At 39.1% G+C, this 26539-nt stretch overlaps 1 protein-coding gene across 1 annotated transcript; it reads left to right on the top strand.

The window, feature by feature from the left end:
* The first annotated feature begins 997 nt into the window (after positions 1 to 997).
* ADGRG7 (adhesion G protein-coupled receptor G7) lies at positions 998 to 24206 on the top strand. The gene is made up of 16 exons (XM_084522370.1): positions 998 to 1133; positions 4734 to 4841; positions 6412 to 6543; positions 7416 to 7525; positions 9556 to 9711; positions 10190 to 10278; positions 11029 to 11147; positions 11232 to 11345; positions 13349 to 13509; positions 15590 to 15739; positions 17057 to 17169; positions 18889 to 19253; positions 20431 to 20512; positions 21485 to 21646; positions 22584 to 22740; positions 23958 to 24206. The coding sequence occupies exons 1-16, from the start codon at positions 1025 to 1027 to the stop codon at positions 24174 to 24176; spliced, it is 2346 nt and encodes a 781-aa protein (XP_084378496.1). The 5' UTR covers positions 998 to 1024; the 3' UTR covers positions 24177 to 24206.
* The last annotated feature ends 2333 nt before the right edge of the window (positions 24207 to 26539 follow it).

Genomic DNA, 26539 nt, shown 5'->3' with positions numbered 1-26539 from the left:
GAAGCAGCTAAAGAAGCCTAACAAAACTCCTTTCCTCACTGAGAGTCGCTGATGGAGAACACCATGTAAAAGCAGGGCTTTGTTCCTGCTCATGCACCAGAGACTCATCTGCTGATCACTGACAACACAAAAAGACAGTGTTTATTCCAATTTGGGTTTTTAATAGCTCTTGTTGCCTCTTTTGACTATGATATCAATCTCTTAGTTTTTAGTTTGTCAGAAAGAGACATGCTAGCATGCAGAAGATACTGTTTTTGGTGGTTCTGGTGTTATAATTTTTCTTTCTGCTTCACATTTTACCTCAGCCTTTTTCCCATTATCCCCCCCAACCCCCATTCTGCCCCTGTTCCTCTCTGGAGACAGATGTCTAGCAAGTCCGAAGGCAGAGATTTTATTCCCTGCTGAGTGACCACATTTCACAGTGGAGATGCACAGAGGGGATTCAGCAAGGCTGTCCCATGGGGGACACTGGGGTTTACATCCTCTGGGGTTACGCGAGGGTAGACAGCATCCCCGTGTCAGATGGGGAGGGGTTGGATGTTGCTGTCTGTATGAGTGACGACTGACAGGGCCTTGTACCCTGCAAGATGCAGACATGGGTCCTGTGTGGCAATGCAGCTCCTATGCCTGGGCTGCATGCAGGTCTGGTTCAGGGATCAGAGGCCTAGGGTGCCATGCTTGGAGGGAGGAATGGTCTGCTGGCATGGCTGCGAGTCCTGCCACACACACTGAATGGGCTCTGGCCCATGTGAGTATAAGCATAGCTGGGTGTCTGCTCTGGGACGTTCACCTGTGACAGGCAGAAGATGTGATATTTGATGTCTTGTTAAGTGAAATATTTTGTAGGGTAGAAAATGTTGGAAATAAATGCATGCTATTTATCTACTTTTTCTTTTTTTCTTTCCTAAATGGAACTGAAACGGTTAATTTTCTAGGAGTAGGCTAGTAGTTAATGGTTTATCCATCACAAGGTTATAGATGTATAATATCATTTTATAGCTGGGCAGACAGTCCACACCACAACATGCCTTCACGCCAGTGGGACAGAATATTGATTGCAGTTGCCTGCTGTGTGGTGACTCTGACACTCTGGTCCCTTTGTGCTTGGCAGCTTATCATCAAGTTTCACACAGGTAAGAAATACAATTCTGCACTATTTGAGCTCTGTCTGAACTTTTTGTGTTCTTCTGCCTTTCCTAAAGAGTTTAAACATGATTACTGATAGACTCATCTGTGCCCCAGACTTTTAGGTGGAAATGTCTTTGTTTGTTTGATGTTTAAACAAGTACTTACAACTTTGCCTTCTCTTGTAAACAGAATAACATGGCAAACAATCTTGAATATTTCCCTTGTAATGTACTTACACTGTGAATGAATTCGCTAGCATTGTTTTGAAGAAATGTCTTGAAAGCTTCTCACTCTTTGGGTAGAAATCTGATTTACTTTTTGAAAGTCAAAAATAAAACTCTAGCTAGGCTTGTAAATAATGTTTTAAAGACTAACTACTTAGCTGTACAAGGAAAAGAACAACATATAATCACAAAGGTGCTGTATAGCACCTGTCCATGATTTTATTGCAATTTGCATTATAGAAAGCTTTGTGGAGGGAATGTAGGAAACACTGGTTTGCATATTCCGTATCTGAAAATCAGGTCAGTGCAACCTCTTAAGACACTTTCTTGTACAAACTTTGAGCAGAAATCTTGGTTCCTCTCAGCAGAATACTCAGTATATGGACATGATGCAAAATCATGCATGGGCCTATATGTATGTAAAGTTCATTGCAAGAATCAGCCATTCCTCACTGCTCACCCAGCAGGACAGATGTTATTGGAAACTAGGAGGCCCAGGGAAAAGTTTACGTTAGGACACACTGGGCTATATTTGCTTCAAGAAATCTATCAGATGTTTACAGGGAGGGAACATACCTGAACACACGAAATGGCACATAAGTAAATATTAATTGCTTAACTTAAATAATTATTTACCTTTGTGAATATAGGAATATGTTTAGGGCTTTGTTTGACTTGATGATCCTAAGCCCAGATGATTTGGAGTTAACTCTCAGCAGCTTGGGAATTCTTCTTGTGCCTCAAATTTACACAGCTACAGGGCAACTAGCTGCTAGGAATAGGACTGAAACTGCAGCAACTTCAAGGATGGGAAATACCTTAATGCCCATCTGATGCAGTGTTTTTTGTGCATAGCTGTAGTGTTTCTGTTTTTTCCAAACCTTAACTGCATTACCATTAGCAGTCCCCAGGATGTCTGGTTTAGAAAAGAAAAAAAGAGAAAAGAAACAAACAAAAAACCCACAGTTCTTGATGACATTATATTATGCAAGAATCTCAGTCTCAATTTAAGAATATATACAAAATCAATGTGATTCTTGAAATAATTAATTTCTGCAAAACTTAAAAGACAAGGACAAATAAAAAGAAGATGTTTTCCGAAACTTAAAAACAGAAGAGCCCTATGATGTTAAGCCAATGCCACAATTATTTGAGGCTGATGAGTTTTACTGTGCGTGGGGTAGGCATGACTGCATTATTAAGTCTGGGAATTCATATTTGTGAAAGACACAGATTCCTACTCACCCCACAAAACAAACAAACAAACAAACAAAAAATCTGCAATGAAAAAGCAGTAACTTTAGCAGATCTCAAGAGTGTCATGCTGTTGTTACAGAGGTGAGGTGGATGCTGCTTGCTGGCAACTGCTCAAGAAAGATGCACTTGTACCTCCAGGGGCCAGTGCTGGACTTTTTGCCTCATATGTTTTTGTTTTTCTGTTTTACCACTTGCAAAAGCAATGATTCAGGAGTTAGATCCCAACAGATTCAGGGTTCCTGGTTGTAGAAGTGCCAGCATTGATGCTTCTAGTTCAAGGCTGCCCCGGTCACGCTCCCTCCTCTCCATGCTCCTCTGCAGGCATCCCAGGATCATGTGCAGCATTTGCAAGGCAGCACCGCTGCAACTTCTGTTAAGGGGATCCTGTGTGATATGACTGCTTTGGCCATGGAGGCCTGGAGCTGTGCTGCAGGTCCCTGAGTATTTTGTGGGCTCCCAGGTCCAAAGGGCTCCCAAGGCAAAGCAGGAAACTGATTCCTGATGTCATTCCTCTGCCACATTGCCCCATGTGCTACATGCATGTGCCTGCCACATGAGCCAGCACTGCTGGGCAACAGGGCAGCAACAGTTCAAGCACTCACCCAGTTTCCCCACATCAAGCCCTTGTCTGCAGCTGCCTAAGTTGTGTCCCCCACCCCACCTCACCCCACCCCCATCCCGTCCCACTCTCAATTGCTGCATGAGTTTTCCTTTCCTTGTCGTAAGAATTCCAGCGGAGAAACAATGTGATTTGAACAGCTGATGGATAGCAAAGACATTACCTAGCTGCACATAGATGTTATTCCACTAGCATCACAGACATTTGGCTGAAACGTAGCTGAGACAGACTGCTACATAGCAGCCACATGAGCAAGAGTCAAGCAACACTTGCCAAGAACAGAATTACCCCAGCCACGTGGCGCATCCCCTATAGTCTGCAATAACCTTTCAGTTACATGAATCCCATTAAAGAGCAAGAAGTTAAGCAATCTTTTTGCTTCAATGAGAACATTAGGAATATACAATAGCACATGTGCTCCTGACAGCACTGTTTACTTTTACATTTTCTGGCTTTACTTTATTTGCCAGCACCTCAAAACACAGACTCTAAAATGTCATATCAAATAGCAGGCCTCAACCTCAGTTTTCTGTATAATTTCAAAGTATAAACTGCACCCAGTGCAGCTGAGTGGGGAAGGGATTCCAAATTCCACCCTCCATGTTGGGTTGGATGAGATAAACTGAGAGGAAGCCTTGGCCCAGGGGGGTCCCCCAGGTCTTGGAGCCATATCCCAAAGCTTGAAGTCCACCAGCACCTTCTGTACTTCAATTTCTGCTGCAGAATACCCCTGATCCAGCCTCTTTTTAAAGAAACCTTAAAATTTTCAGAGCTTGCCAAACACTTCCAATACCATGGTGTAGTCAGAAATTCCTAAGAAATGTAATTTCTCTGCTCTTGCTTATATCGTGCTTTTTTGTTTCCTGAAGCTGCAGCAGCCTGTGCAATGACTACTTCAGACAAAGCCTGCTATTCCTGCCAGGAGACAATAAAAATTGGCACCTGTCCTGGAATGTGAATAGAGGCTATGGCTGAGACCAGGACATGGATTTTTATCTGTATTACCCCATAAATTCTGGCTTAAATCAGAATATTTCTGTGTGATTTTTTGAGGTCTGAATATCCACCTGCTCACTGCCAGTTTGGGTCTTGGAAATCTGTGGCCCTGTTTTGCCCTCTTGTTCCCTGTAAAACCCTGCAGGAGCCATTTGGGCTTTTCACAGGTTCAACAGCTTGAGTTTCTTGCATTCTGAAGGCCCATACCATCATTGCTCCTGACTTTCTGGCAGCTACACAGAGCAGTTTCTGCCTACTTTTCTGTGTAGATGCAGATTAATTTTTGAAAGCTTTGACCCACATTAACAGCATTGTTTTGGGGGGTTACGAGGAAACAGTGATTGAGTCCATGAGCAAGACTGTGGGGCACAGAATAAAATATATTTCAATTGAAGCTCCAAATAAATCAGCATCATATTTGTATATATCCTTCATCAAATTATTTATAAGTATATATATTTTGCATACATATTTATGAATATGTACATCTTGATTGTTTATTTACACAGAAATTACAGAAAACGTGGTACCTCCTTGCTTCTGCCACAATGGCGGAATCTGCCAGGATGGAGCCTGCGTGTGCCCTGACGAGTGGATAGGACTCCTTTGTGATATAGGTTAGTACAAGCAAGGCAGCACGAGCCGTTGGTGTTATTTCTGTGAACCCCTCTGTTCTGGGAGGCTCCTGACCCACCTGCTCAGCAGGGTCGTGTGTGCAAGAAGAGACGTGGCTCTTCTTCCTAGAAGAGGCCATAACTTTCACCCACTTCTGTCACTCTTTCAAATGAGTAACGTATCTGGGGAAGACATTATGGTTTTCAACAGTCTGTGGCCTGTTTCTAGCCAATTTGGCCTTTGTTTGAATTCCTCTGTTTGAACATCACAATGACTCGAAAATCAGATTCAGACCTCAGTGGCCAGCATTGCTCTCTCTGGATTTTCCAGTGCCAAGGGGACTCAGTACCCAGCAGGATAATGCCTATCCTCATTTCCTGCTGCCAGTTGCAACATCACCACAAAAGTATTCACATGCATGGATCTAGACAGGATTCATGTAGGAGTGGCGAAAGAGCTGACTGATGTAAATGTGGGACTGCTCTCTGTCACCTATGTAAAAATATCATGATCAGGGGAGGCCGCAGAGAACTAAAACACCAACATCATGCCCACCATTAAGAAAGGCAAGAAGGAGGAGTGGGGAAACCACAAGCCTGTCAGGTTTTCCTCAGATCCTAGAAGTACTGTGGACCACATTCTCTTGGAGCCTATTTCCATGCCTGTGAAATACAAGAAAATAATCAGGAGCAGTCTGGATTTACAAATGGCAAATCAAGGTTGAGCAACCTGACTGCCTTCTGTATGAAGTAACTGGCCAACAGGAGTGAAAGATGTAATATACCCTGATTTTAGTCAGGCTTTTGACACTGTCTCCCTCAGCATTCTCATTTGATAGGTAAAGATGTACAGGAAGGGTGTACAGCCATTACCTGGGCTGAAAATTAACTCAACTGCCAAACTCAAAGTGTGGTATCAATGGCTTGATCAGAGTACCGTAAAAGTAGGGCAACCCGCGGGTTGATACTAGGGCCAGTATCGTTCAATGTCTTTGTTGACAATCTGAATGATAACAGAATGCACTCTCAGCAAATCTGAGGACAACACTAAACTCGTGGTGGAGTGGAGGTATTGTTGACACTTTAACAGTAGAGTGTCAACGCAGAAGAGCCTTGGAAACCTGAGAATCAGACCAGTGGAAACCCCACAGCGGCCTGCAAGGACAAATGCCAATCTCTGCGCTGGGGACACTGGAACAGACTAGAAACTTGCTGTTTCAGAAGCAGCCCCGCTGAAAAGGATCTGGGAGTGACAGTGGCTGCCAAGTTCAATATGAGCCAACAGTCCGCCTTCATTGTAAGCAAAGCAGAGCAGCTGTGCTAGGCAGAGAGAAACAGATTGATGGACGGCATTACCCTCCCTATCTTGGGCACTGGTGAGGCTCCACTGGGAACTCCATGCTCAGTTTTGCCCCCTGCTTTAACAGATATTTATTTCCTTTAAGACAAAAGAGTCAATGAGTTCATATTTTCTTAATACTGTTTTATTTTCAAAAAATTCTCCATGTATTAAAAATTTTTGATCCTAATGTTTTTGTGTTTGTTTGTTGTTTTTTTTTTCCCTTCTGTACAGCGAATTTCTGTGAGGCCAGTACTTACACATACAACAATTCTGAAGGTGATATAAAGAACCTTACTTTTGAAAGGATTATAGTGGGTAAATATGGCAGCTCCAACGAAAAATGTGAACCTCACACTGCGAATGGTATGTTTCTTTCCTTTTACTTACGCTTCACAAAGGCAAATATAAGGTTTGTGAAAGATGTTGGATCATTAGAGCAGAAGATGAGAGCTCTCTGTTTAAAGCCAGAACAGCAGTGTTCAAGCAGCAGGAGCACTAATCTCTCCACACAGCTTCCTACCTCAAGTGCATACGATTTAATGTATACATCCCAGATAGGGTACGTGTCTGTCTGGAACTCATCTGAGAGTTGGTTAAGATCACTAATGAACTGGTGTTTGACAGAAAAATTATCACTTTTTATCATGGACAATTATCACGGACACTTTCCATGAACTGTGGCTGACTGTTGACATCACTGAAATTAGAAAAACAAAACACAACGTTTGGGTTTCTCACAGAAGAGACCTGAAAAGCAAGGAGTACTCCAGCAGCATATACCAGCTCTCAGAGACCTTTTAGAGTAACTGTTGCATGGCAGTTCCACCTGCCCTTCTTAGTTCTTTCATGATAAATTAAGTACTTTTTACAAGACATGGTAAAAAGTCTTTCTGATGGTTTAGTGCTGATGTCTGCACCTCCAATTTGAGAGACATTTCTGCAGTTCTAGCATGTTTAAACTATCTAAATTTGGCATGCATAATCTCAGCCACTGAGACAAAATTGTGTCTATAAGTATAAAACACATGTTCAAAAATGACCAGTAATAAACCAGTTAAATAATTGATGGTCACTTCTAATCTTGAGAGACAATTATTCTTTGTATGCAAACAGAAAATAACACTGACTAGGGTGTCACACCCACTGAGCTGTTTTACTTCCTAATGAGGTCATGTGCATATGACTGAGGGCTTGTGTACTAAATGCATATCTTTCTGCTTTTACAATATTACCAGGTAACTCTTCAATTGCGATTCGGTTGTGCTCCAGAAACGGAATAATTCCTACTTTAGAGGAACCCAGTGTGCAGAATTGTAATGAAAATCTGGACTCCCTAGCATCACAGGTAATCTTGACATGCTGTTTACAGAATGGCTGGGATTCTGCAGCATCACAATAAAAAAAAATGCAATAGGTATTGGAGGCAGGAAATATGTATTTGTGTTTCCTTTCTTAAAATTTTGCAAACCGATAAATGAACCACCAAAGCCTTTTTTTCAGGGGAATTCTTGGCATGTGCCTGCTTTGCAAATGGATTTTTTATAATGCTGATTATTTTATTTTGCTTGATTTTGCCTGAACACTATATCCCACCTAATATTACCTAGCTGGCCTGGAAGTTCCTCACTCAGGTTCCCACTTCTCAGCAAACACCTGAGAGTGGAGGCAATGCTGACCCAGGATACTGAACTGCTGAGAAAATTGATGGGATTTCAAAGAGAGTGGCAAGAGTGGCACTCTTTTTGAGAATAGCCACTTGTGGGTTATCAAACACACAGTTAGCACAGTGGTGATGACACTGAGATGTTAGAAAGGATTAAGAGCAAAGCCTAAACATTTTTGTCTCTCAATAATTCAAAGTCAAAATTTCTTGTATGAATGACAAACTCTTCCTGATTTAAAACAAAACCAAAACCAAACAAAAAACATATACCCTTGCCCCCTTGCCTCGCCTTAAGGCTTAGGTCTGTCATTCTCAAAAACATGGAGCACTGAACATGATTACATACATTAAAGACAGCCACAACTGTTTTCTGCTTCTGATCTTCGATTCTTTATCACTAGTCTCGAAAAAAAAAAAAAAAAAAAAAAAAAAAAAAAAAAGGAAAGAAACAGATACAGTCCCTCTAAGTGAGTCAATCTTTCATATTGTTGCTTGCATCCTTAATCCTTGAGATCAAGATTATATTTTCCCAGTATATAAATTTTATCAAATGGTTCAAATGTCAATTGTTCTCTGTAATAATATATAATACTACTAGCAGTTATTTATAATGCTAATAAGAGGCAGGTCTGCATTTGGTTGCAACATAAGGTTAGCCTGCTGCTAATAGTAATTTGGGGTTTTCTTACAATTTTTGGTGTTGTACTGCCACCTAGTGAACGTCAGGCAGCTCGGGGTCTGAAGGTGCATTCCAAGAGTCCAAAGACATGCTTAGTGATCTATAGACCAGGTTTAAAAGGATTTTCATTCCTATAAACACAAATATTTACTTTGAACACAAGATGATGCTACAAGTCAGAAGTAAGAATAGTGAAAATAAGCTTTCACCATGTGCATGATGCAGATGCTTTCAAATCAAATAATAAATCTCCAGTAATTAATTATAAATGTAAAATTCCTTCCTTCCTCCCTATGCAACACATTCCCTCTATTCCTACCACTCTGAGCTTTAGAAACACTTGAAAGATTCATGATTTAATTAAACTTGATTTGGATGCCTTAATGGATTAGAAGAAGGATGACTCAATACACTGTTTAGACAGTGTCCATAACATATGAAGCAAGTTCTTCTGATGATAAACAGGCTTTCCATGCCTCCTAGGCATATTTTCAGCGAGCTATACCTTCATATAACATACAGATAACATTTGTGTGTGTGTGTAGTTTTATACCTAAGATATTATAGACATTTATGCCCTACACATTAAGTGCTAACTGATCAAACTGGGCCCATCCAGAGCTTGTAACAATTCTTGGTGCTTCCAGCACTGATTCTTTTATTTTTTTTTTTTGTTTATTCTGATTTGACACTACAATATACTGAAGTGAGGATAACGTTTTCAGTGCAGTTTTTGAATACTGTTCTGAGAAGCACTATTATTCTAGATGACATTTCTAAAGTTCCAGTGATGGTTTTCCAAAAAATCAGTTTCTGGTTATTTGAGGACTATTTAGAGGTTTACAGAATTTTGTAACATCAGAAGATCCAGGAGGGCTTACTGCTAGTGTCGACACCCACCTGCCATGAAGGAGTGGCAAAAGATGCCGTCAGGTTCTTCTTCGACTATCTGTATGATTTTCTGTAAGAACGTTATAAAAGTGGTGTCTTTTTTTCCTTTTCTTATTTCTGTTGAATGGCATTTTCCTACTAGGTGGAAACTGCGGAATCCAGCGCTGTTTTAGAAATTGCAAAGACCACTCAAATCCTTACTGCCATGCCTGACCAACTGACCACACAGAACATCTCTGCTGCCATGGATATCTCAGTGCAGATTCTGAAAAAGCCAAACATTTCAGATGACCCTCAAGTGAGTTTTAAGACTGTAATAAGATACTTATGGCTTAATATTTGGGATATGGATTCTGTCCCTTCTCCACTAGCAGATTTAGCAGTATGCTGAGTTATTTAAGTGGCCCTGAGTGAATACCTGTGGAATCACTGCTGAGTGAGAGTAAATTCCCAGAGTGTAAATTTGTTTCTTATCAGCTCTTTAAACTTGGCCTGATCTGGAATTCTAATACTAGTAGCATCATTTGACTTATTCTTTACTGTCTAAATTAATAGAAATGTGGTGTTTATAAACCCTTGGCTCAAGCTTATATTCTATCAAATGATATCCGGTATTTTGTTTACTCCATTGTATGCACTTTCAAGTAATGCCTATTGTATTCATACTTTGTCAATGCACTGTAGAACAAAGGATGATTTATTTCATTTATCTTTGAACATTGCCTTTTTTCCTTTTTTTTTTTTTTCTTTTTTTTCTTTTTTTCTGATTGTCTCAGGCATCTAACACAGTAGTGGCTACAGTGAGTCAGCTCTTGGATGCCAAGGAAACAGAATTCAGAAGTGATCTTGTCAATGTTACATCAAGGTAACCTCAACTTTTGCCCTTCTTATTAAATCTAATCAACAGCATTTTCCTTTGTGTTTCAGAATGAAAGTTGTTTATGAACACATCAAAATTTTAGTGTTCAACTCTAAAGTGCAATTTTATTCAGTAAATTTATACATACATAAATAATTTTGGCTGACTTTTTATGCTTTGTATAAAGGATAAGGTCAGGGAATTATGCTTCTGGAGTTAAATTCTGATTTGATCAATTGGCTTAAACAGTATGGGTAAATTGTTTAAGTAGCACAGTACTGTTTGTAAACAGGGAGGGGTTTACAGGAGGAGGGACTTACCTGCAGGTTGGAATGCTGGCACTTTAAAAACACTTCCAGGTTTTTTATTGTATTTCACAGAAGTCTGAATTATTATTGCAATTCCCAGCATGTAGAAAGGGGAAGCTATCAGCATGAGGGAGCTGCACCCTGCATTTGTTAGAAGAAATTTCTGACTTACCTAACAAGCTGTTGCAATTTGACAGCATGCTAGATTTCACATTGCCCCACTCCCAGCTGCATGTATGGCTAAATCCTGCTTCTCTTGATGTTAGAAAGTAAAATTTTCTTTTGACTTCAGAAGTAGCAGAATTTCCTCTGCTGCAAGAGATAACATGTAGCTTCTTCACTCATGTGCCAGAGAATCAAATCAGAGGGGAAGCTCAGAAACTGCACCTATAGCTGTGTGTAACAGCTAGTAGTAAGGTTTTTTTCCCCACTCATTATTTCAATGCAGACTCACAAAAACGATTGAAGAATTTTCTTTGATGAGCAACATCACTCAGACCAACATTGCAGTCCAGTCTGTCCCACTGATGTTGAACTCCTCTGCAATTTTGTTTTTGGCACAGAGAGGTAAGCCTGGGTGTGTTGTTGGATTTACCAGCAAAAGCATGTGTGTGCCATAAATTCTAATGCAGCCACTTTTAATTTTTGCAGATGAAACACCGGGTAATTATCAGACAACAAAACTAGAAATACAGAAAGATGCCACTGGGCTTAATGATGAACTCAGTACTGAAGTTCAGATACTGCTCAATATTACAAGTAACAGTAAGTTCTTTCTCTTACTGAAAACTGTGGCAGGAGAAATTCTGAATGAATATTCCCTAAAAATCTGTTTTGGGAAAACAAACAAACAAAAACTGAATCAATATTAAAAAAAATATGATTTTATAACTACTATAGCAACAAGTTTTTTGATATGCATGTTGGTACCATATTGTGGCACAAAAATGCACATGTCAAAGGAGCTGGATGATCTTATTTATAGATTAATACATGTGTACGTGTGATGGTCAGAAAGCTTTGCATGTTTTGGTACTTTCCATTTTTTTTTTCTTTTTAAAAATTCAGAATGTAATGAATCTTTGACCATACCTCTCTATATATCAAGATCAAAGGCTAGTACTTATGTATCCTGCCCCAAATCCAAAGACATCTGCCATTTCAACTAAAATTACTCCTACTGTCAAGTGTCAGCCAGGACAGATGTGTTCTTACATCTATGTGTTGCAATCATTTTTAATGGCACACGGGATTTTTTGAGCTGTCCCTTATCACAGAATCACAGAATTTTCTAGGTTGGAAGAGACCTCAAGATCATCGAGTCCAACCTCTGACCTAACGCTAGCAGTCCCCACTAAACCATATCCCTAAGCTCTACATCTAAACGTCTTTTGAAGACTTCCAGGGATGGTGACTCCACCACTTCCCTGGGCAGCCTGTTCCAATGCCTCTTCAAAAGCATATAGTTCCTTTGCTTCTTTTGCTGCAGAAGCTGATGGCTGGGTAGTTTACCCTGAGTGGTGGTGAGGGTTAATGCCAATTTAACCTAGCAGCTGGAGTCCCAAGCAGGATATAATCCTGGCCTTCTAACCAGGCACACGATACCTGGCTGCTGATTATATGTCATTTGTCTTCTGCATGTCCAATTTTGTCCCTTGTGCATGATTTGCAGGAAGTTTGATTATTCACAGCTGCAAATACAGCCCCAGGGAGCTGAACTTTCATCATGTGTTTTTCTATGACATGCTAAAACTGCAGAAGTTTCAGTCTTGGTACCTGAAACCAGCAGACTCATCCTAAGTCTCTCTGTACAGTAACAGTAACACTAGACATCATAGCACAAGAGTATAATGAAGATTAAGTTTGCAAAGCATTTAAACTTATTATTGCTGAACATTGTTCATATACCAGTCCACAGGGAAATGAACAATCCTGTCCTCTCATAAGGGTTAGAAAAGCACTAAAACTGTTGCAGACAACAGGCCTGTGGAAAACCAGTGTGATCATGTAAAGTCTTTATCATAATGCCTGTGTATCGTAACACTTCCTTCAAGTGGGCTGGATTGAATGCACAGTTTATTAAAAAAAAAAAAAAAAAAAAAAAAAAAAAAAGATTTATTCAGTATTAAATACACACATGACATTTTGTAGGTATAAAACTACATTAGTCTCTCATGAAGAAAACAAAATTATAAGATCAAAAATAAAATCAATTGCATAAACTAGGATTTTTTTCCCCTCGCTTTAGCAACAATTAAGACTAGTGATTTAAATCACTTAGAAATCTCTCTAATTTGGTGTAAGAGTGTAACCAAAGAAATAGAGTCCAAAAGTTGGGTCTGAAGGGAGAAGTCCAGCCAATCTCTTTTGATCCCCCAACTTCCTATTAACTGTAAATGTCTCTGTTGTTACTATTTCTTCTTTAGTGTTATTAAAAGCCTGGCCATTTGTCATATGTGTATGTATCTGGATTTAGAATATTATTTCCCTCATTGCTAACATTTTTCTTCAGAAAAGGCATTAGGAGAAGGGAAATAATTATTTTATTATTAAAATTTCACACTCCACCCCAGCAAAAATTGAAGATGAATCTTTTGAAATTCATGGGGAAAAAGAAATTCTTCTCTACATTTTAAAGGGATTCTAAATAAATATCTAAATAAAAATATGCTGTAAATACTGGATGTGTAAAGCAACATAGGATAGGCTTCTTCCAAGGCACCAGTTTCTCTGATATCTGTACCTACTTTTCTGTTTGCCTAGCGAAGGTTCATCAATCAATAGAAGAGCTGGCTTTGTCCTTTATCAAAATGACAAACTCTTCCAGTCAAAGACTTATTTAAGTCACAGTAATTTTTCTAAACAAATTGTCTCTGGCAACATTGATGGTGGAACAGCCAGTGGTGTTGAAATAGCCTTCAATCCCAAGGTAAGTTTCTGTAAGAAATCATAGAATTATAGAATCATGGAAACACAAGTTTGGAAAGGACCTACAAGATCATCTAGTCCAACTGTCCTCCTATCGCCAATACTACCCACTAAGCTACTAAATCTTATCTCGTAGCACATTGTCCAGGCACTTCTTGAACAGGGGTGGTGACTCCCCCACCTCCCTGGGCAGGCTGTTCCAGCTCCTGACCACTCTTTGAGAGAAATAGTTTTTCCTGATATCTAATCTAAATTTCCCCAGGCACAACTTGTGGCCATTTTCTCGAGTCCTATCATTAGTTATCTGAGAGAAGAGGCCGACCCCCTCCTCATCACAACCTCCCTTCAGGAAGTTGCAGAGAGCAATGAGGTCTCCCCTGAGCCTCCTCTTCTCCAAACTAAACAACCCCAGTTCCCTCACCAGAGCAGAGTACAGGGGGACGATCACCTCCCTGCTCCTGCTGGCTGCACTGTTTCTAATATAGGCCAGGATGCCATTGGCCTGTTGGCCATGTGGGCACACTGCCAGCTCATGTTCAGCTGAGCATCCATCAACACTCCCAGGTCCATTTCTTCTTCACAGTCTTCTAGTCACTTGGCCCCAAGCCTATAGTGGAACATTAGGTTATTGTGGCCAAAGTGCAGGACCCAGCACTTGGCCTTATTAAACCTCATCATATCAAACCTCATATTATTAAGCCTTGTTAAGCCTCAGACCAGCAGCCAAGCCTATCCAGATCCCTCTGAAGGGCCACTCCACCCTCAGGCAGATCGACACTATCTCCCAGCTTGGTGTCATCTGCAAATTTACTGAGGGTACACTCAATCTCTTCATCCAGGTCATCAGTAAAGATATTAAACAAGATAGGCCCCAGTACTGACCCCTGGGGGCCACCACTTGTAAAGGGACACCAGCTAGACTTAACTCCATTAACCACTACCCACTGGGCACAGTCCCCCTGCCAGTTCATTACCCAGAGAAGAAATGCCACGTTCAGTTTGACCAGAGGCTGTCCTTGTCCTACTACCTCTTAAATACTCAGGGAAAGACATATAAGTTGAGAGTGGTGTGTTTTTATTTTTATTTATTTTTATTTATTTTTATTTTTAGCACACCACTTTCATTTCTGGCAATAAGCAGTTGAGAGCGTTTGTGGGTTTTAGATTTCCAACCCCCCCCCCCCCCCCGCCCCAGAAATGATTCCAGATATTACTGCATTTTTTGCAGGAAATGCCTTTTGTGAGAGCCAATTTGCTTAATTAGCAATGTTTACATAATATTTATTCATTTTTTAGCAGGCTTTCTCCAAAACAAAGACAAAAATACTTCAATTCTTCTTACAATATTTAACTCATGGCAAAGATTTTTAGGCTTGAGCACATGAGTATTTGAGTATGATAGATCAGTAATCACCACCATAGTGCTTTGGGAAACAAGCACTTAAAAATACAGTAATAATGGAAAACTATTTTTTTCTTACTCCTACCCTTATTCCTCATCTGTAATGAACTACCAAGACTGTGAACAAGATTGCTTTTAATATTTATTTGCACTTCAAGGTTCTCATTTCATATTCTAACTGCAGTAACCTGCAGAAGTATATTGTCTGAGAAATACTGCATGCAGTTTGACATATTTCTGTGTGAGCAAAGCCATAGTGCAGGAGGGGAGGGGATGGTACACAGAATTTATCATTGTTTGCTTCCTTTTATTGTGTGGATTCATCATTAATCAGCTGGCAGTAATTTAATGTTACTAATATCTGAAATCTTTTGTTTGGCCTATGCAGAATTCCTTTGGTATTTATTTAATGTCTCGTGGATGTGTATTTGAACTGTAATTACCTGAATAATTCATAGAAATGGGTCATTTCTTTGTCACTCTTGACTGAGAAAGAACATACAAAATAAGTTCAAAAAGCTGAATAAAGCTGTTACTGATTGCTTTCATAAATTTACTGGAAATCCCTTAGTAGCTGTCGGCTCCCCTCTCAGAGGATACTTGTCAGTATGCTTTTTGCTGGTGCATATGTCTTTGTGTTTCTTTATCCCATTTTTCTCCTTGTAATCCCTATTTGTAGTACAACACATCCAAATTTCTGCTGCATGATTATGCATGTGTCTTTTGGGACTATGCTGTGAACGACTGGAACACTGCAGGCTGTACAAAAGAAAGAGGCCAATTCTTGAGATGCAAGTGCAACCACACTACTCATTTTGCTGTCCTCATGGTAGGTCTTTGTTCTTCCATGAATGGGAAGAATCTGGTGTGGTGCTTTTTGTTATGGGTGGTGTTTTTTTATTTGTTTGTTTGTTTTCTTTTGTTTTCACTTGTTCTCTGGCTTACAAGACCAGAATGACAATAAAAGGGCTTGGGCGCAGTGCCCTGGCTAGAAGGGTACTGAGCTAGAAGGCACAGCAGTTGAAGATGCCCCCACTTATTTGTCTCTGATCCATGACAGAACTGGTTAATGGGGACATGTGATGCTCCCCAAAGCTGCTGGAAGGCCATAGGTATGGGCAAATCCTGGTTTCCACTGGCACAAAGCCTGAGGGCTAAGCCCATCTGACTTTGCTCTGGCGCTGGCGTTCTTCTTGCTGTGGCAGCTCTGCACCTGAATTGTTGCAGCTGTTTTAAATGAATGTATGGCTGAACCCTAAAGTACCCTGACACAAAAAGCATCTTGGGATCTGTGTTAGCTGCAGCACCAACTTGTGTTGAGCAAGTAACTTAAAGCACTCAGCATTAGCTACTTCCTTTGCTTACATGCTTACAAAAAGCAATTTCTCTGTAAATATTAAACCTACTGCCATTTAGTTTTATATATTGCTCTCTTATACTTACAAGACTATTTAGGAATGACTGTCTCTGCCATTCATTATTCTGCCAGATTTTCTAAATAAAACTCTCCATGGCTAACATCATGGTCATTGATTGCTGGAGTGCTAAGATTTCAGAGTTCCTTTTTACTCCATTTTCACAGAATAGCATTTCTATATTTGTAGTACTTACTTGTTTCTGTATTTCCCTTTGTGTTATGCATGTCCTTAGTGTATAAAATGACTGTATTCTAAGAGAAAATTCCCATCCATTTGTGCAAAGTTAATGGTATTTTCTGTTTCTCTGACTACATTTACATTTTGTGTGCTGCTTTATGGACACTGTTCAAACAAAGACTGGTTTTGATTTGGAATTCCTTACGTCTTACCTTAGACCTTATCACCAGAAGTCAAAATTCAGAAATGCACATCAGTATGAAAAGTTAAAGCTACTCTTTTCAGACTTTTCAGCCTTGTATTTCTCTAGGAATAATTTAATCTGCTACCTTGCTGAATATTTGATTGGCATTGTTAAGTCTCCTTTTGCAGTTCTGCACAAGCTTCTCTTGTTTTGTTGTCTGGAAAAATTGTGTGTGATCTGAAAATTTTGTCAGTAGCTAGCAACAGTCATAGCTTTACTAAAACATTTTCATTTTTATGTGCAAATAGAAATACAAATTTTAGGAAGGAAATCATCTCATCTTATAATCAATCTGATTTTTTCCTAGGCCTTTCGGATCAATTATAAATATGCAAAGCCTTTGGAGTGTATCTCATATGTTGGTGTTGGATTGTCCATTGCTGGCCTGGTCATTACCATTTTATTTCAGATATTCACGAGGTAAGAGAGAAGGTGTGAAACTGTGTTTTGTACTAAGTTCCAATATTTTGCTCTGTATATAGTTTGAGGGGAAACAGAGGCAGCAGCCAGTCTGGAGCATATTTCAATATAATTGATCAGCAGATAGTATTAAAAACAATCTAATTGTGTGTTGTGTAGCTTGGGAAATGTGTTTTACTGATTAGTGAAGTTATGCAATGTCTATGTGTATGAAGTTATGACGTCACCTTTTGCAAGTTGAATGTACCTATGGTGAATGCTTTGTTTTATGACTTTCCAACAAAAATGTTCAGTCTAGGTATCCTACGGGTGATAATACAGGCTATGACAATAAAGCAAGCATAGTGTGCTACTGAGGACCAAGTCAAGGATTGAACCTTTTACCATGGGCTCCCATGATTATGTCTAAAAATCTATCTCTGGTTTATGTCCCAGGAACACATTTGTCCAGTCTCCATGTGTTAATGGTGCTCTGCTGTTACTGTTTTGTTCTACGTCTGCCTGGCCTCACTGATGTCTGTGTGACCGCCTTGGTCAGGCATTTGACAATACAGGCCCTGAGCTGTATTGTTGCTACATTGACCCATGCTACACGTTGAGGTGTTTAGTTCACTGTGCTCACTTAATACTTACTAAATGTGTAATAGTCTTCCATCACCAGTTCGACCTACTTTATACTTTCTTGTGTGCCCTGTGCCCTGGTATTACAATGTCTAATGAACTGTCTTTCTTCTAGCCAGTTAGCAATATGCCTGTTACACTGCTGTCTTCATTCAAGGCTAATCATTTCAGTTCACTCTCTTTTCTCTCAGACTTTTAGTGTTCATGTAAAAGCATGTATATCACTCCTCAGGTTCTCTTTTTGCTATCCAATTTAAATATTTCTTTGATTTCTTTTGCCTATTTAAGAGTTTCTATATTACAGACTTCTGTTTATAAAACAGCTGTAGTAAACGGTTGATTTCAAAGCATCATGAATATATAGTAACAGAGGTTATGTACACTGTTTGTGTCACTGTTTTATTGCGAATGACTTCACTGAAATACAGTCACAGCACACTTCCTAGATGGACATGCTTGGGATTAATGGTGTCATGTGATTCTGCCTTGAACAAGGAGCAAAGTCATGCCAACAGAGCTGTGGCATTAAGAGCTGTAAATTAAGAACTATCTCATCTCTCTTGCACTAATGTAGATTTGGAGTAATTCCATCAAGGTCAATGTTTTTAGGATTTTTGAAGCTTTCAGACTTTACCTTTTAAGTGCATTTACAAGACAGCATTTGGAAGTGGAGTTATTATTATTTATTATATTGTAGTTATTATTATACTTATTATTATACTTATTTTTATTCTTTAGTACCTTGAAGAGTGCTTAGAAATACTTGTCTTATGCTCTTAACACCGAAGAAAATGGCCCTAAAAGAGCAGAGTGACAAAAATTAAATGCATCCCAAATTCTTTTGGAAAGAGTCCAGTCCTAGAAGGTGCTGGGTCTTCTCTGTTCTAGTTGAAGTCAGATGAAATTGAAGAATTTGGTAAGGTGTCTGAGAGTTACTACAGTGTAAAATTCTGCAAACAAGTTATTGCTTTTTCTATAAATATATATTAAAGACTGCACACTCTAGCTTGCTTTTGACGTCAACAGAAACGAAGAAATATTTTATATTTTTTCTTATTTTGCTTTACCTTCTTCTCCTAAATGTATTCCTACCAATAGGAAAACTCGGAAGTCATCTGTAACGTGGATGTTAGTGAGTCTCTGTTCCTCAATGCTAACTTTTAACATTATCTTCATCTCTGGAATTGAAAACCAAAATGCCAGGAATCACAGCAGCAATACCAGTGGATATGAACAACAGTACAGTACTTACTATACCACCAATAACACCTTGCTCAAATCTGACATGGTAGATCCTCCTGAAGACTCCTGGTGTATGGCTGTGGCTGTCCTGCTGCACTATTTTTTGTTGGCAACGTTTATGTGGACAGCACTCAATTGTGCACAACTGTATTTATTGCTGATTAGAGCCATGAAGCCCCTTCCTGGAAACTTCATTGTAACCATGTCAGGAATCGGATGGGGTAAGATTTAAAGTCCTATATGTGGCAACTCTTACCACACTACCAGTACATAGTGCATTCAAGGAGAAGTATGAAGATAGCAGATCAGTAGTGAGCAACTAAGAATCAATGTCTCTCTGGCTTAGGCAACATGGTTTAATGAATAATCTCCTGTTGCACCTTGCACTACTGGTATAAATTGAGCTTGTTTTCACTGTCCTGATATGGCACTGAAACAGAGCTTGTTCACCAGCACCACAGCATATATCTAGTGCATGCAGGAGAAATTTTCACAGTAATCAAGACACTCAACAGTCTTGTTCTGTCAACTACAGGATTATTTTTTTTTTCAGATACAGTGGTTGTGTATATGGAGTCAGGTTCTTCATTTAGACATCTCTGAGATTCCTCGGGACCTCAACCAGAGCCTTGCATGCATCCAAAAGCAAGGATTGACTTATATAAGTTGTTATAGATTATTTATTAATAAGCAGAGAGTGCATTCTTAAAATACTATTGCAATTAGCAACAACACTGCAGCTTGAAAGGAGACTTTTTTGGAGGACTGAAGAATACAGCCAGATGCCCACTAGGTATAGTAAAAATCTCAGCCTCCTGCCTTTTCCACATTGTGTATTCAGCTAGCATGATATGTGTTTTTGATGGCATCTACCAAGCAGCTTTAGATTCAGATTGTTTTATAGTTATGTTTTGCATATGGGTGGAGGCAGAGGCCATTCTTTTAAAACTTCTAGAATATGGACTGCACGTGCAGGCCAGAAAATGTTCAGTGAAAGCTGCCTGGCTATATGTCATTGCTCTCCACAGATATTAGCATGATAACACAGCATTAGATTCCTCACTGTCCTGTGACTGCATGTCTAAAAGAGCATGATTCTGACTCACTGCTTGTCAGATTTTGAGCGCACAGCAATCTGGAAGATTTATAGTAGAGCTGAAGGAGGGAGAGAGCAGCACGTTTATTTCCCAGACAAGAACCAGTGTGGGAGGCTCCTTCCCATGAAATGTGCTACTTAAACTCTTCTAACAGGTAGTTAGGACACAGGGAAAACAGGAAATGAAACAAAGGGGTCAAGGACGTAACTACACAAGAGCAAGAAGCTGTTTATGTGGAATGGAGTTAGGGTGCACCTATACAACTGAACAATAAATTGCTAATGTCTCTCCTATCAATTAGGAATCCCTGCTGTAGTAGTTGCAGTAACACTTGGAGCTACTTATAGAGAAGGAAAAGCTTTAAACTACCGACAGGAAGAATTGTAAGTTTGTGTATTATTACAATACTTGCTATTGCATGCCTTGTATGATGGCTTAATATTAATACTATTCTCATTTTATATGGTATATTATTTTGTAAATGTAATTACCTGTACTAAAAAGAAAACAAAACTCTTCACTCAAGGTCAACTTTCACTATAAGGAATTGCAGTTTTTCCTCACTAAGGACTTAGGGTACCGTACCCATATCTGCCCTGAATGCTACTGCAAGATCTCCTGTGGCTTTAAATGGGAACTGTAGACGCTCTTATACTGACTAAAATTCAGGACCTTCACTTAAGTTCATAACTGCATTTCAATATCTAAGCTTACTCCTCACAGTTATTTGAAATCTTTCTGGCCAACATAACTACATCCCTAATTACTCTATGTGTTTGGTACCTGTACTTAAATTTTTGTGCCAGCACACCAAAGCTGGATAGAGGCTTACAGTGGGTGATGCAGAATTTTTGGATGCAAACAAAAATGCTCTTCCACATGGCGGTGATCTTGTGATACTCATGTAGGGAGTGTTGACTTCTAGCTTGAGATTATTTGTCAGTGAAAAAAAAAAAAAGTTAAATATTTTACAGGGTAATCCCATCTTCCTGAAGTTGCCACTGTTTTTGTTTCAACTTTTGTCCATAATGTCTTCCTTTTAACTCTTTAGCTTTATTATAATATATACCCTAGAGATCAAATTGTATATGGTGGCCAGATACGTATTTGGTTAGCTATAGGGTTAGCTATATTCCACCTTATAATATTTTCTGATGCAGTTTGTTTGGTAAATCACTTTGAACTCCTCAGAGAAAAGAAAAGCATGATTGAAAGTCCTCAGTTGTCCAGGACTGGTTGCCTTTCAGAGAGAGGTCTTTTGGGATTAAAAAGAGGTGTACTGTTTTGTTTTGTTTTGGTATTCTGAATAATTTGTCTAACATATCTTTTGAAATGGCCTCTCTTTTTATGAAAAGTTGCTGGCTTGCAGCCCTGGATCAAGATCAGAATTTCAGTATAGAAAAGCCCATGTTGTGGTCATTTCTTTTGCCGGTAGCACTGATACTCCTGTTTAACATTATCATCTTCATCAAGATCATTGTCTCTGTGATATGGAAGGAGAACAAGGATTTGACAAGGTGAGATGGCACAGAACTCCTCAGATCTTTCAGATGTATTCCTTGATCTCTTGTTAAGAGCTCAGGTTTTCTTGTCACAAATTTGGATTTCTGAGAAAATCTTTTGTTTTAAAGAAATGTGCATTTAAAGCTGTCAGAGAATGAATTCCATAATGGGTCACAATATGTTCTTTTGCATAGCAGTGAACACATTACAGGCTTTCCCCCAGCCACCACCACTTTTTTTTTTTTTTTTTTTTTTTTCCAGTGTTACTTGAGTTCAATGAAGGTTATGTGTGATTTAATCAGCGTTGAAACAGATTTCCCTGCCCGGTTTTAAATCAACACTCTGTGTATTGTCACAGGCTAGGCATCACAGACTTTGCAGTGTTCATTGTATTACTTAAAAGAGAATTGCTTTAATTTTCATTATCCCAAAGGACTGACCTGTTCAACAAAACTTTGCACTTTATTCCCTTTATGTAAAATTTTCACGGTTGGAGCAAACCAAAATGCCTTCTCTCTGATTCCTCTATGGCTTGAGAGAAACTGGATATCCAAACTTCAATGGCAGCTTATTCTTATACTGAAAATTGAGACTATTTGGATCAAAACTGTAAACATCCTAAAAGGTTTATAGTAACTAGCATATTAATTTTTAATGTATCTTGTTGCTTTGGTAAATCTCATGTTTTTGTTAAAGAAAGATATATCCATACAGAGATTATTCAGATAAGCCTTTCTTTCTTTCTTTCTTTCTTTCTTTCTTTCTTTCTTTCTTTCTTTCTTTCTTTCTTTCTTTCTTTCTTTCTTTCTTTCTTTCTTTCTTTCTTTCTTTCTTTCTTTCTTTCTTTCTGTCTCTCTCTCTCTCTCTCTCTCTCCCTCCCTCCCTCCCTCCCTCCCTCCCTCCCTCCCTCCCTCCCTCCCTCCCTCTTTTTTTTTTTTTTTTCATTTCTAGGAATAAGAAGGATTCATTCATGGGAAAGATCACCAGCACTATCTCTGTAGTTGTAGTGCTTGGAATCACCTGGACAACAGGCTACTTCATGCTAATAAATCAAGAGGAAACTAGTCTTGTTTTCAGCTATGTGTTTTGCATTTTGAATGCTACACAGGTGAAGTATCTGACAATTCTGAAATTCCGAGACTAATAACTGAGATAATGGAAAAAAGATGTCCGATTCATTTGTCAAATGAATGGTGGTATAGTGGCTAAGTTTTTGGAAAGCAGTTGTGTAGGTTCAGAATTTTTGCTCAGAAAAGGGTGTTACCCTTCTGGTCTGTCACTCATAAAACATTTCCCATCAATATTTCCCATAAAATATTTCCCATACAAATCAGTGCAGGACTTTATTTCAAGGTCACTACTGAAAAGACCACCCTGACTGGCTTCTCTTGCACCGAACTGTATATGATATTAAGAGTGAACATCAGGAAAACTTTCTTTATCTCCTGGGAGAGAATCCCTGGGAAGTAAGTAGAGCTTTATGGCTTGAGAACTTTCACAGTGATTCTGGATGGAAGCCTACAGGAAAGGACCTGCTTTGCTTTCCCCCATAAGTAACGTGGCCCTGGTGGATTCTTGGCTTTATATTCATATAAGGCATAGGACCTATGAAGTACATGGAGTAGCGAATACTTCCTTGTCGCATCACTGAATATTTTCTGTGAAATGGCTGATTCGACATATGTGACAATTCCCTCTTCCCCAAATCCTAAACTGTTTACTGTCAGCTTGATGTAATGAAAACTGCGGCCCTGTACTCCAGTGGGGATTAGATCTGCAAACTCTCCCTGCAAAAAGTTCTGAAGTGATTATCACTCTACTAATGGATTTAGTGATTTAAAACTGAAATCACGAAAAGAGCTAGACCACGGTTCTCTCTGTTTAAAAGCATCATCCTGTTTTCCTTCTCCTTCAGCATTCTCCTGAAATGCTTTAAGTGAGAATTTAGAACTGATATAGAAATTCTCAAGTCTGGTTTTCCCTCCGTATGTGTCTGCTGAAAGTGCTGATAGGGCACACCAGCCACGTTCAGTGCATAAGGCATACCCAGGCAGGTCCTAGTTCATTCTGTCCAGCAGAAAGCAATAACACCTTTCTGAGATAACCCATTACAATGTGCAAATGAGGCAACTATTGCTGCAATTTCATAGTTATATAGAATAATTTTCTCCAAGAAAGTAGTTCTTGTATTCCAAGGCATTAATGTCATTGTTAGTGGTTACAGAAAACTATCGTATAGTTACTTTTTCAGGTCAAATAATATTGACTAATCTCTTCTGGTTTTATCAGTAAAACATTAACACCATGCTTTTGTTTACTCTACAGGGAATTCAGATTTGTATTCTGTACACTTTCAGATCACCAATCTTCAGGAAAAAGGTTTCTAAAATGATTTCTGCTTGGAAGGTGCCAGAGATATCAGTCTACCTGCATTCACAAATTTACCATGTTTCAAAATTATGGCCTGTAAAACATTTCCAGGAAACTTTCAGATCATTTGAGACAGAAAATATTTCCTGTTCCACCTTCTCTGATAGCTATTAGAAACCTGTAAATACATGAAATATAAACCCATATTTTTTCATAGTTTGCTTTATGTATGTCTCACATGTATGTATGTATGTATGTATGTATGTATGCTGAATGACGGACAGACTATTCCAACTGCAGTTGGCTTGGTATAGATCTTCAGACCAGAACAGCAGGAGTCAAAAGCAGGACCACATGCGTGTGATTGTTACGAGTCAATGCAGCATTAGATCCTCTTGATGCCACTTACACAGTACAGAAGTTGCTCTGTTTCACAGAATCACAGAATCACAGAATTTCTAGGTTGGAAGAGACCTCAAGATCATCGAGTCCAACCTCTGACCTAACGCTAACAGTCCCCACTAAACCATATCCCTAAGCTCTATGTCTAAATGTCTTTTAAAGACTTCCAGGGATGGTGACTCCACCACTTCCCTGGGCAGCCTGTTCCAATGCCTAACAACCCTTTCAGTAAAGAAGTTCTTCCTAACATCTAACCTAAACCTCCCCTGGCGCAACTTTATGCCCTTCTCATTTCTTAGGCCTGTTGAACAAGATTTCTTAGCTTATGCTATGTAGCTCTCCTATCCCTTTTGTAAGAACAATTTTATTTCAATTGGAAACCAAAAGGTAAATCAGCTGCACAGTTCGTACCGGTTCTGGGCACAAACTGTATGTACTACCTCCATAAAATGTTGGCTTTATGACTGTCTTCACAGAAGATAATGTGTCTTAGAGTTTTTTTATTTTTTTTCCCAAATAAAACTTCTTCAGATGAAATGACAGAAAAAATATTCGGTTTTCATATGACAACATGAAGAAAGATACTTGAAGAGCCAGGCTGGGAAAGAAATCCTTTATGACTATATAACATAGGTCCTATTCACATCACCCCCGGCTTTAGCCTGTCAGGATGACTGTTCCCTTTGGGAGGCCAAAGTGCTTCAGTTACCATCCTGCTCTGTGCTGGCTTTTGGCTGTGCCTGTCTCTGGCTCTCTGTCACTTGGCTTTATGGAGAGTTTGGGAGAGGAGCAAGCTCTTCTCGCTTTGGGACTCGAGCAAAGCTCTATGGGCTCTTCTCTAACAAATGGGAATAACGGTACTGATTCACCTCATTCTCTCCTGTCTGAGAAGAAAGACCAAGAAATTTAGACAGGCAACTTTAAAAAACATTATTTCTTTATTCCATTCTATGAATAAATACACTCACGTGCTTTTCCATCAATGGTTTTAACAAAATAAGAACACCATGTTGAATTTTACATAGCCCATTTTTAAGGAGCATGCTGAAACCAGCCAGACACGCACTTTTTTTTTTTTTTTTTTTTTTTTTTTAAATAAATAAATGTGTGGTGGTTTTGGAAACTTCCAAGCTGCTCTAAATAAGACCTGTGGGCATGATCAAATGCGATGACTGAATGTTTAGGGACTGTGTCCCTGAGTATGCTGGACATGGTAAATAAGATTTTGTGAATGTCTTGATAGAAGTGTTTCAGATGTCCTGAAAAAAACTTCTCCATATCTTAGAAATGTGTGCTCTCTCTATGAGGAAGAAAAGAAATATTTTCTGGCACTAATAAGCCTCCAAAGAGAGTGGTCCTATCAGATAAAAAGCTGAAGTTCGCCACCACTGCTTCAGGAAGGCAAAGGAGGTCAGTAAAATTTATCTAACAAAGGTAATTCATAATTTTTTTTTGGATAGGTTGCATATGTTCCTAAGCAGTATCCATCATTTATTTGTAAATCCAATGTACAACACCTGCCTTTGTCAATCCCTTTAGTTTTGTTGAAGAAAGAGTATTTTAGAAATTACAGTGTGGTTTAGGAAGGATGATATTTGATCACGTTTTAAAAAGCAGCTATACGCTGAGAGGGTGGCTCCCTAAAAGAGTGATAGGATTTTCTAGTTCACAGTGTTTTTCTTCCCACAAACAAAAACCAAATTTTTAACACTGAATTGGCAAAGTCTTGACTTTTAACTAATCAAATTAAAGTATCCTGGATTTAACTTCAGATGTTCAGTGTTATAGCCAGCACTACGCATGTCTGACCTAAAAGCAAACATTTTCATCATCAAAGAATATGGAAAATTACATATATATATATATATATATATATATATATATATATAATTATTATTTTTTAATCCAGGGTTATATGCTTAACCGTTACGGGACCAACAGTTCAACTGTTATCTATACACGTGGAATATATTGATATTAATAACACAGTGAACTTTGGCATTCGCTGTGATACGTGTGCTTTACATTCATGAGGTTTCTTATAAGGCATTGTAAAGGTTAGTTTGATAAAGAAATGCCTTGGAGAAGGACTGAATCATCTGTGCAAAGATGTAAAAAAGAACAGGCAGAATTCG

The sequence above is a fragment of the Aythya ferina genome (assembly GCF_964211825.1).
Source record: "Aythya ferina genome assembly, chromosome: 1".
Taxonomy (NCBI): domain Eukaryota; kingdom Metazoa; phylum Chordata; class Aves; order Anseriformes; family Anatidae; genus Aythya; species Aythya ferina.
This window is presented reverse-complemented; position numbering and strand designations above follow the sequence as displayed.